Source organism: Nannospalax galili, unplaced genomic scaffold (assembly GCF_000622305.1).
Source record: "Nannospalax galili isolate Female #2095 unplaced genomic scaffold, S.galili_v1.0 scaffold189, whole genome shotgun sequence".
NCBI classification, from domain to species: Eukaryota; Metazoa; Chordata; class Mammalia; order Rodentia; family Spalacidae; genus Nannospalax; species Nannospalax galili.
In genome coordinates, this window is record NW_008360331.1 from 1,268,368 (window position 1) to 1,280,213 (window position 11,846).

At 40.5% G+C, this 11,846-nt stretch overlaps 1 protein-coding gene across 2 annotated transcripts in view; it reads right to left on the reverse strand.

Moving 5' to 3' along the window:
* Nfkb1 (nuclear factor kappa B subunit 1) overlaps positions 1-11,846 on the reverse strand; it is a 127,068-nt gene that overhangs the window by 46,383 nt on the left and 68,839 nt on the right. For both annotated transcript variants that reach the window (XM_029560234.1, XM_029560233.1), the window contains exon 6: positions 4,509-4,657. In XM_029560234.1, the coding sequence (XP_029416094.1) occupies positions 4,509-4,657 (149 nt within the window). The remainder of the gene's footprint in view (positions 1-4,508; positions 4,658-11,846) is intronic.

The following is an 11,846-nucleotide window of genomic DNA, read 5'->3' on the forward strand; positions in this document are numbered from 1 at the left end:
TGTGTGTGTGTGTGTGTGTGTGTGTGTGTGTGTTACACATACACACATATGTTGAAGCAAAAAGAAAAATAAAAAGACTACATCTCTTTAAACCCAGGTTGCCAGGAAACAAACAGAGGGTGTGGTGACTGTTGGTGGGGACAAGACCTACAGCAAAGCATAGAAGCAGAGATATTTTCCACTGACAAATTTCAAAAAACTAAAATGTTGTTGAAAAAGTGTTAATATTCTGTATCAAAATAAAATAAGAAACAGGATTATTTTTATCAAGAAAGGAAGTGAAGTCTAAATAAATAAATGAATAAGAAATAAAAGGACAAAATGAAAGCTAATTAAAAATATTAAAAGGATAATTATTAGAATAATCAAACCTATAGTCAAGGCTTATTTAAGACATAGGTATTGATAAAAAATTTGAAAAACAGAAACTAAATTCACTGAGAATTCAAACTGAGATAGTTCAAGAGATACCCTAAAAAGGGGGGATTCTTTAGGTTTTGATAAATTCAAGGCTATTTAGCTTTTCAGTGTCATTTTCAATACATCTTTATTTCTGCTGTTTTATATCTGTGCCTTGCTTGTGAATCTGTACTCATTCTAATCTGTAATTCTGAAAACAGGTTATCTTGGTTCTATTTCTAGTATTGACAGGTCTAAGAAATAACTTTGGCTGCTTTCCTAAATTTCTTTCCTGCAAGTCAGAACTGAATAAAAATAATCGATGTCATACCACAGAGGTGGCAAGTTTGCTCATGCTATTTTATAATATTAGTTAATGTTAGTGCAGTCTAGAATTTTGAAGATAAAAAGTGCCTGGAGATATTCTGTGTGAAAGTTATGATTGTATAAGGGATGAAATTAAAGTCAAGCAACTTGCTCACAGTTGTACTGTCCACAGTGACAGAACTGGAAACAGAATTTGATTGACTTCCAGACTGCTAGCATGTTGTTTTTTCCCCACAAAAAAAGCAATAGGTCTGATGTTAGAAGCTTACAGAGAGACAGAGAGACAAATGGATCATGAAGGGAAAAAAAAATGGTGCCTTTTGCAAAACACTGTAAGCAAAAAAATTCTGAGCTAAAAATCAAAATACCAGTTCTCTACAGAATACTCAACCAGCAAAGCTAGTGCTCCTGTGGTCATACTCTGGCATCTCCCTGATGAAATCTCTCAGGTAGTTTACCAGGGTCAGAAAACCCCATAGAGCCACAACCAAATCAGCATCACATGGATCAAATGCAGGAATTTAGACACTGAAGATGTTTGCTGAATGAATAATGAGCACTTCCAATTCTAGAGCCCCCATGAACCATATTACAATACAGTGAAGGAACACCTCTCTTTGCTTAGAGGTACAGTTTATCTTCACAGCTGGTAGTCTAGAGCCCAATGGAAATAGCCACTAGGTTTTTGTTTTGTTTTGTTTTGGTGGTGGTGGTACTGGTGCTAGGGATCAAACCTAGAACCTTGTGAGTGTTAGGCCAAGTGTTTGACCATTGAACTGCACACCCAGCTACCATGAATTTCTTTTAAAATCATGAAAGATTGCTAAACCAAGCCAGAAAAACAACAGTGTGTAGACAACATACTTGAAGCATTTTTAAAACTTATTTTTATTTAGCGTGTATGAGTGTATTGTTTGCATGTATGTAAGTGCACCTGTGTTGGGCAGTGCCCTTGGAGGTCAAAAGAGGGCACTGGATCCTCTGGAACTGGAGGTACAGATGGTTGTTAGCCACTGTGTGGGTGCTGGGAATTGAACCTGGGTCCTCTACAAGAGCAGCCAGTGCTATTAATCGCTGAGCCATCTCTCCAGCCCTAATATACTTGAAGTTTTATAATAACAAATATTATTAATAGAGAAGTTCAAATATAATTTCCTCTAAAAGATACAACTATCAAATAGAGAATGAAAAAAGAAGAAATACTTCAAACAGCTAGGAACCTGTGGTGGTAAATCTGTAGAAACACTAAGTGGTCAATTTGTCTGAAACCAACAATGACCCTGCATTTCAACTCTGGGCATAGGCTGGGCAGGAGCTGGCAGTGAATTCTGAAACAGACAGGGAACCAACTGTGCCAAACTGGGAAGCAGGACAGTCTTTCCACGAGGTGTTGACAAGCTAATATAAAACACACTTCAACTTTTCAAATCAGCTTAAGCTTCTTCCTTCAATCTAGAGACTTTTTTTCCTAACATCAAAAAGCATCAGATTTTAGTGACTTAAAAGAAAGTGCTCTCTCTAGGTTTTTCACACTTGAATATCTTCACAGTCAAACAAAGAAATACCCAGGAACATGAAAGCTGCACCCCCAGAACAACTGATTTGAAACGACAAATTTAAGCTTCATCACAGTTGACTGAGCAATTCCTTTCTGTTTCAGAAAAAGCCCATGTTAGCTGAGAAAAGACCCACTATTTAGACTTGGCTTATAAAACTCTGAATGATATTTTACAAAATTAAACAAAATTAATGAAAAGTTCTGTGTGTGTGTGTGTGTGTGTGTGTGTGTGTGTGTGTGTGTGTATGCAGTGTGTGGAAGTCTGAGGACAATTTGCCAGGGTCAGTTCTCTCCTACCATGTGGGTCCTGGCAAGCACCTTTACCTACTGAGCTATCTCTCCAGCCCTTGTTCATCTTTTGTTTTTAAGGAGTCTCAAAATAGGAGTTAACTATTTCTGAGATGATTAACTATGTATATCAACTTATACTGTATGTTAAATTACTATGTTAAATATTATTTTGGTGTTTTGGGAAAATGGAAGGTAAAATCTTAATAAATATGCCCTTATGTGCATATGAGTGTATGCATATGTTTGCACATTCCTGGGTGTGAACACTGGTGCGCATGTGCCATGGTGTGCATGTGGAAGTCAGAGGACAACTGCAGGTACTGGTCCTTGCCTTCCACCTTGTTGGGACAGGGTCTCTTTCTTGTTTTTTTGCTGAGTATACCAGCCTAGCTGGCACAGGAGATTCCAGGGATTCTCCCGTCTCCGCTTCCCTTTACTCTGTAGGGGCTAGGACTGCAGATGCTCATGCAGCACATCTGATTTTTATGTGAGTTCTGGAAATTTGAACTCAGGTCCTTATACTTGCACAGCAAGTCTTATTAAATGTTTTGCAATTTTTGTTTTTGGACTGAAATATTTCTATAAAATTTCATTATAAAAATTGTTTTATTTGCTGGCTTGAATTTCTCACTAGAGGGTCATCAATACTGGAGAATATTACTTTTCACTTTGCTCAAAGAGGCAGGCAGATCTCTGTGAGTTTGAGGCCAGCCTGGTCTACCGAGTGAGTTCCAGGCCAGCTGTGGCTACAAGGAGACCCTGTCTCAAAAAAAAAAGCAAGCCTCACTTTTGCTTTTGCTTTTGGTGCCCCCCATGATCAAGGTTCCAGTTTGCTTTTGATGTCCAATTTTCACTCAAAATATATAATTGCATTTTAGAATGTAAATTTGTAATTCTATATGTCTAGTATAATTTTAGAGTATTATTTATTGTCAAAACTGTACTAAAGCTTCAACAATACTGTGAAATTTATCATTGTTGCTGTAATGTGAATTCCATTCATTCCATTTCTAAATTCTCCAATCTATACAAAGTTTTTCAATGTAATCATGTTATGTTTTAAAAAGCAATGATAATAAACATCATTTTATTTTAGTTAAATAAATTAGTACATATGCTAATTTCTACGTACTTTCAGATCTAATGAACGCTCAGATCAATTTGCATTTTGTTTTTGGGTCTTTTTGACACGGTCTCCCTAGCTGGCCTATAACTGACTGGCCAGAGATCTGCTTGCCTCTGTCAAGTGCAGGGACGAAAGGTGTGAGCCACGGCTGGCTCAATTTGCATTTCTTGGCTACTTAATCTGTACATACTTTTTAAGTTAGCACAGAGCAGAAATAATATTATTTATCTACTTCATGCCCCAAATTTCACACTATAAATCTATTTAAAAATCACGAATAAGTAAAAATTAGAGTGGGGTATGGTGGTGTATGTCTAAAATCCCAGCTCCCAAACACCTGACTGATCCTCCATCAGAAGGATCATTGTGAATTCAAGATAAGCTTAGACTACATAGTCAAGACTCTTCCAAAGAAGATAAAAAATCATGCATAAGGTATTCATTTTTGGATAGTATTTTTTATTTGTCCCTATATTTATTCCCAGGAGAAGAAAAAGAATATAGAAAATGGCACGAATGCCTCTTAGCTCAAGTGGATATAATTATGTTATCACCTTTGAGAGGCCAGGACTGCAGACACAAGGATTGTCTCAGGCAGTTCAGGTATATGGTCATCTTTTTTTCCTGGGAGTCCAAATGAGAGTACACATTTACACGGTTTTATGTGCATATGTGTTTCTGTGTATGTTTTGAGCCCCTTTCATGCCCTTGAACAGGTCCTTAGTGAGAAAGCTTGCTCGTTTCACTTCCATGTACCCTATGTTTCATCTATCCCTACCTCCCACAGCATCATATGCCCCCACTTACCCAACTACCATGTCCTTGGGTCCAGCGGCTACAGTGCAGATCCCATCCTCACAGTGTTTTCCCACCAGACTGTGGGCATGCAGATGGATATTTTTTCCATTTGTGACCAACTGAACAATAACCTTTGCTGGTCCCACGTAGTTGCAGATCTATATGAGAAGCAAATTTTAAGAGTTAGCATATTTGACTTTATTATAACATGGAGAGATGTCTATGAAGTCAGTGAGCATAAATACAACATAAAATTATGCAAATCTATACATATGTGACTATAGCTCAATTTTAAAAAATATTATGGGAACATATGACAGAATGGAAATAAATAAAAATGTTAATGGTGACTGCTTTATGTGCTGAGACTATATACTCAAGGAAGCAGGTCATTTAAAGGACAGAAAGCATCATTCAGCTGAAATAAGACAAGTTGGAGGATGCTGTGCTGCTGGAAGCATTCCTTCCCCATCAAACACTGTGTTTTTCCTCTGTATCCTTGTCACAAGAAGGCAGGGATTTTATAGATTTCTTTTTCTCAATATGGATCGTTCCCAATACAATCTGATTTTAAGAACTGAGAAGCTGATTGCTGCTTGTTTGACTCCCCAGAGGGCAAGGGGGAGACATACCATCCCGTCTGATCAGCAGCACTGCACTAGAATCTTCTAGGCCTCTACCTGAGGAGACATGATGCAGAATTGGAACGTTTGCTTCTGAATACGCCATGAACTCACGAGGTATTATGGGGTCTTATAAACTTAATCCAGTTATGGTATTTGGAAATGGGATCTTTGGGAGGTAAAGTACAATAAATAATAAAGGTAGTCCCTCATCAAATGGTGCTGTGCCTTTATACAAAAAGGAAGAGATCCTTGAGCCAGCATGGCCTATCTTGTACTGTGATTTCCGGTCTTGTCCTGGGACTCTGTAGAGAGTTCCCATTAGACATGGCGGCCAAATCTGGAGCTGCCCAGCATCATTCTAGAAGCCAAATGAACCTTTATTCTGTGTAAATTATTCATCAGCTATAACAACAGAAAATGGAACAAGATATAGCCCTTCCCAAGGTGCAAAACCCTTGCAGAGCAAGTTAAATCAAAAGAAGGTTTTACATTAAAATTGACTTTGACCATTTCAAAGCACAAATCAATTTCTTGGGCATGACACTTAAAAATCCTTCTGGGCTTAAAGTAAATTGTGAATTTAGCAAGTTCTCTTTCACAACAGGCCAAAAGCCTTTACACTCAAGTGCAGGACAAGGAATGAAAAGCTCTGGGCCTGCTTCAAAGTTGAATGTTATTCCAACATATTTCCTGACTTGCTGATGCCAGTTCTGGGTGATGACATCTGAACTCAGTCTTTGTTAATGAACAGTAAAGAAGCATTAAATAAGGCAAGCAATTTCACTCTCAAGTGACAGAGAGCATTGGAATGTTAGCAGAGTGAGAAGCTCATTTGGGTGAAGTCATTTAGGCAGGAGCAGAGACCTCAGCAAAGAAGCCCATTCACTCTGGACTTCTGAACCTACCAATGCCACCACAATGGGGTCATTAGTCACTGGTTCTGACAGAAAGAGGTGGGAGTTGTGTTCAAAAATCACTAACATGTTTTTCATACTATTAATTCATGGTTGAAGGGCAGCAAGAATGAGGAACTAGGCAGACTCTGAGGTAAGGGACCTGAAAGATTTGCCAGTGACTAACAAGCTGTTTGATCCATTTGAAAGGGTCCAAGTCAGGATAGCATCATTTGGTTTTTACACAGACCACAGAACGACAACAGGGAGGTCCCTGGGCTTTCTGGACTTTCCAAGATATCAACTGAGAGAAAAAAAAGCTGAAGCGTGGGAGAGCTGTATGGCTGTGAAACCCTGACATGCGAACTTGGGGAAACAATCCTTCATAATGCTATGATAAGAGCTACTTCCTACAATTCAGAAACTGATTCTACAGACAATGGAAAAAATTAAATTCTCCATAGAGAAAATTAGGTTTACAGAGCACAACTGTGTCTGTCAGAAAGGTCTTTCTGAGAGTCTGAACATAGCAGAACCTTAAATACAGGTTCAATTACAGGTAAGAAGACGAAGATGCCACACTGTGCAGTGAAGCTCCCAGGGGAACTGTAAGAGCACCAGGTTCAGGGACAGGCTGGCTGTAGCATAGGCCACTGCTTGCTGGTTGTGGAGCCTTGCTCAGTTTCTTCATCTGCTGAATGAGATCATAATAGTTACTCAAGGGACAGTAGTGATGAATAAAGTCTTCACAGCACCGTGCAGCAAATAATAACACAACTGTCCAGCGCTACCTTAGTTGTTACTCTCAGGCACTCTTACCTAGAGAGCACTTAATGATACAGCTGCCCAAGGTGATTTTTAAAACATCCCACTTAAAGCAGGTGGCCGGACACTGTCCAGGCCACATCTATTCCTGGGGGGATGTCTTTCTCCATATTGGTGTGCTTTTGTTTCCTGGAAGCAGGCACTATTTAGTCTCACAGAGCCTCTGACTTTCTTAGCCTCCATGATGAGACTTAAGATTCTCTTCCCAAAGTTCTGTGACCACAGGCCAGAGTTACTTTTGGAACAATAACTAGAAACCAAGAGACTCAAGCAAGTATAGCCATCATAGTCAAATCACTCACTTTTCCTTAAGATAACTGACATACTGAGGAAAAGCACATGCCTCTCTAAGGTGGTTAAAGAGGCAGCCTAGAAGTTCCCCGAAATCACACTCTGAAATGTCCAGTTTGTTCTCTGGGTAAATTTGGTCAAATTACTTTGGTAGGAAGCAAGAGACAGTGTAAATGTGGGATGTAACACACCATCGTCCTTTTCTGCTTCTATCTTCTTGTGAAGTGGTGATGGCAGTGATTATGATGAGCAGGGAGAGATCCACTACTTTCTAACAGAAATCCATCCCAATTTTACTTGTGAACTTGACTTTGTTCTCTACCATACAAAGCATCAGAACACTGCAATTAAGTCTAAGAGCTCTTGAGGCCAGGCTCAAATCCCCTAGCTGTCACTTACTAGCTATGTCAGCAAAGATGGTTAACATATCCCCGTTTTCAGTTTCTCTATTTTTTTAATTATTGTTTTTATTTTATGTGTATGCGTGTATTGCCTGCATGTAGGTAAGTGCACCCGTGTCATGCAGTGCCCACAGAGGTCAGAAGAGGCTGTTGGATCCCTTGGAACTGGAGTTACAGGCAGCTGTTAGCTGCCATGTGGGTGCTGGGATTTGAATCAGGGTCTTCTGCAAGAACAGTCAGTGTTCTTAACCACTGTGCTATCTCTCCAGCCCCTCAGTTTCTCTTATCTTTAATAAAATCAATAATTCATTTGTTATCACAGGATTGTTTTAGGATTAAGCAAGTTAACAAACCACTTAGTACCTGATAGGATTAACAACCTGTTTCCTATCTAGGCTATTATACCACTAAGAATTAAAATTCATGTATTCATGAGTGTTTGTTAAGCCCTTTCTAAATGCTCCATGCACTGTACTGGGTCAGGAAGTGAAGGGATGCCCAATGCACAGAGCGGGCATAATCTGTGTTCTCACGAGATTTAAACAATGGGACTGATACTGGTTGGATAAGGTCAGAAGACCTTATTAAAAGGAATCTCTAATAGGTTTTTGACCTGGTCAGGAAGTGAGAGAAAGCTTCCACAGCAACTCATGAGGACTGAGATCTGACAGAACAGTAGGAAAAAGGGGGCGAGTAGGGGACAAAGGAGTTGAATGGTCTTCCCGGCAGGCGAACAGTACAGCATGTACAGCATACACAGCAGGATGAGAGTCCTACTTCTGACTCACCACCCTTACTCATTTTAGTTTTTCTTTTGAGACAGGGTTTCCCTGTAGCCTCAGCTGGCCTAGAACTTTCTAGGTAGACCAGGCTGGCTTCAATCTCAGAGAGATCCGTCTGCCTCTGCCTCCCATGCACCACCATCCCGGGCTCCCAGCCTTACTCATGAACACGTCACAGGTATTCCTTCAAGTGGTTCTACCACAGGCCAGTGTCTCTTCTTTTTCCCAATGAGGAGTGCCCATTCTTTAAGAAGACTAAACCTGAATCTTCTATGACACCTTATGATTTTAGCCCATTCAGGCTCCACTACTGTCCATTTTGAGAATGACTGGAGGGCAGAGGATATGCAGGGAAAGAGTATGCAACTGGCAACTAAGGTGTGCCATCTTACTTCTCTTGCTTGTTATTTACCCAGAGCACGAGAGCATGCCAACTCTGCCATCAGAAGTGGTGCCCCAATCCACCGGTAAATAAACTGAGACTCAGGAAACTGAAGTTAACCACCAAGGTTAGCATGAGCATAGTAACGGGGCAGTTAATTGGACTCTGTCTCTTCTCTAAAGTCCACTCACATTCCCATCACATGGTACTTCCACCTGGCTCAGCCATTTCTCTATGTGTCTGCTTGTCTCAGTGTTTTACGGCTCTACATTGCTGAGTGTTGGTACATGATGGTTACTGCTGAAATTCCTGCTTGTTGGTACTGCTGGTGTGTGTTGCAAGAAAAGTCTCAGAGACAGTTGTGAGAAGTGCCAAAAGTTCTCTTGTCCCTTGAACATCGCCTCCATTTAAAGAGAACGGTGCTACGGTATTAAGCCATGCGTCACTCTTCTCCAAGCAAATCTAATGGTGGTGGTGGGGTGCTATCTTAATAATGTACTGCCTCTCAAGGACATAAAAGGGTCAGTTTTTATTATTATTTTAGAATTTGTGCAATCAAGAAGCAAAGATCACACCTTGCTAAATGAGAGACTATAGCTACTAGCACAGTGAGTTAGCCCTTCTCGAAGGCAGGGGGTGCTGAGTTGCTCTAATCCAGGATCAATCCTAGCTTTGCCTCCTCCCAACCTCTGTGGCCCTACATGAATTAGATAACTTCTGAACCTCATGCTGCATGTCTACAAAATGTGACACACTGTAGGTCTGTTGTGAGGCCGTACGATGCCTGGCACACAGTACGCGCCAAGGAGCACCGATTTCTTTATCTGTAAAGATCATCTAGGCCTTCTGATGATCCTGAGATGAACAGAATTGCATTGGCCCCACATTGCAGATAAGAAAACAGGAGTTTAGACAGCTTGAGTAGCAAGTGATATAACCTTCAGTGAGACAGCCAAGATTCAGAGGACTGTGGCATTTGTTCTCAGTCCTCTGAATACTGGTGTGGTGCTCCCACCAGAATGGGATGACATGAGAAGTTCTTTGACCCACTTGCTGTTGGCACACTGGTTTCTCCAGGGCTGACTCTGACACTCCCTGTTGCAGTGGCCCATAGCATACATGGCTCAAGACAATCAGACAGGGACTGTAGTGGCGAATCATCACCCAGATGGGAGGGTCTTATCAGCCACAAGGGAGGCGAACACCTCCACCTCCACAGAACCCTGCTCTCAAAGTATCATTTCTTGCTGTCACACTTTGACCTACAGCTTCCTTTTTTTTTTCTTTTCAGTTTTAATTTTCAGCTCTATCACCTAAAATCAGGCTTTTCTTGGAAAATCAAGTACAAGAAAGATACCATTGCTAACAGTAAGAACTCCTGGGGACGTGGACCTTAACAGCTGTCTAGACTTTGTTAATGTGTGACAAATCCTCACCTTTGTATAGCTTAATCACCCATGACTGCAAAAGGGCACAGGAGTATGGCTTGTAATCTCTGGATGAACTGTGCTAGAAATATTCATATATAAGCCAGCTTTTGGCCAGTGCATTGAAATAGAAAATAAAGTTTAAAATAGTGCTATGCTGATACCATTTCTTTTTTTTGATTCCTTATTCTTCTTAAATGCTTTCTCAAATTCTTCTTTTGAAGAAAGTATAATATAAATAATACCAAATTAGATTTTCAAAAAGAACCCTGAATCCGATTACTTCTTACCATCTTCAGGGTTACTTCTTGGCTTCAAGCCAGCATCATCTGTCCCCTAAGTGTTTGGTACTGTGATTCCTGGGTTTGTCCTGCCTCCTCAGGACCTGTTCTCATGAGTGCTTTTCTTCAAGTCAGGTCATGCTGAATCTTGTCACTCCTCTACTCAAAACTCTGAAAGTGAAAGTGGTCGAAGCTGAGAGCTTAGCCCAGGGGTCTCATACAATTTTGTGTACATGATTAAAATTTTCCATGTTAAAAAAAGCGGGCGGGGGCTGAAGAGATGGCTCAGTGGTTAAGAGCATTGCTGGTTCTTGGAGAGGACCTGAGTTCAGTTCTCAGCACCCACATGGCAGCTAAGAACCATCCTTAAACTTCAGTTCCAGGGAAAACAACGTCCTCTTCTCCTCTTCTGGCCTCTGCAGGTACTGCATAAGATGGGTTTACTTACACGCAGGCTAAGCACTCATACATTTAAAAAAAAAAAATCAACAAAACAAAAAAAATCAAAACCTGCTAATGTCTCTATATTCTTAAGGCTAAAGCCTCAACAACAGCTGAGGGCGGCCCAGGTGATCTGACCCCATTTCCTCACTGACCTTTCCCTTATACTTCCAATTCCCAGCCTCTGCCACTCTTGAACTTACCAGGAGAGCTCCCACCATGAAGCTTTTGTACTTGTTGTGTCCTCTGCCTAGAACATTCTGTTCCAGGATATCTGCCTATCTCCTGCTTGCCTCCAGACTTTGCATAATTGCCCTCTGTCAGGGGAACTCCTGCTGACTACTTCTACCTAGACTTTTACCACTCCCATCCCTGCACTGTTTGCTCTCCCCCTGCTTTGTTCATCTCTATATATCAACAACATGAAATCTGCTGCTCATTTTCCCTATCTTAATAATGCCCTACCTTCTCCAGTAGAATGGAAACTCTATATAAACGGAAACATTGCACTCTTCCCCTCTATTCCCCAGTGTCTGGAATAGTTCTTGTTATGGTATGGGCATTCAATAATTAATTTGTTGATGTGTGTATAATTACATAATTAAAATAGGATTACAATGCTATTTAGTGAAATCAAATTACTAAACTATAAATGTTATATTACCTAAGAACAATTTTATGAATGAATCTGTCTATGTGGCAAAATAGGGGGATGATTTTTAGGTAATGAAAGCGACTAGGTTAGATCCCAATGCTGTTTCTCAACAGGCTACTTGAGTTGAAATGTAATTATTATAGAACAGAATACAACACTGGTCTAAGTGGGTGTCTAGTTAGGGACCCTGGCATTGTCACTGGACCTGCAGTAGGCTAAGGATACTGTAACCCTGAGGAAATAGAAATCCCAGTAGCTGTGGGAAGGGGATTCTTTAATCATCACCCTAGAAAATCAAGGTTAACAACTCTCCTGTTGAAGTTAAGACACTTTTTTTTTTTTT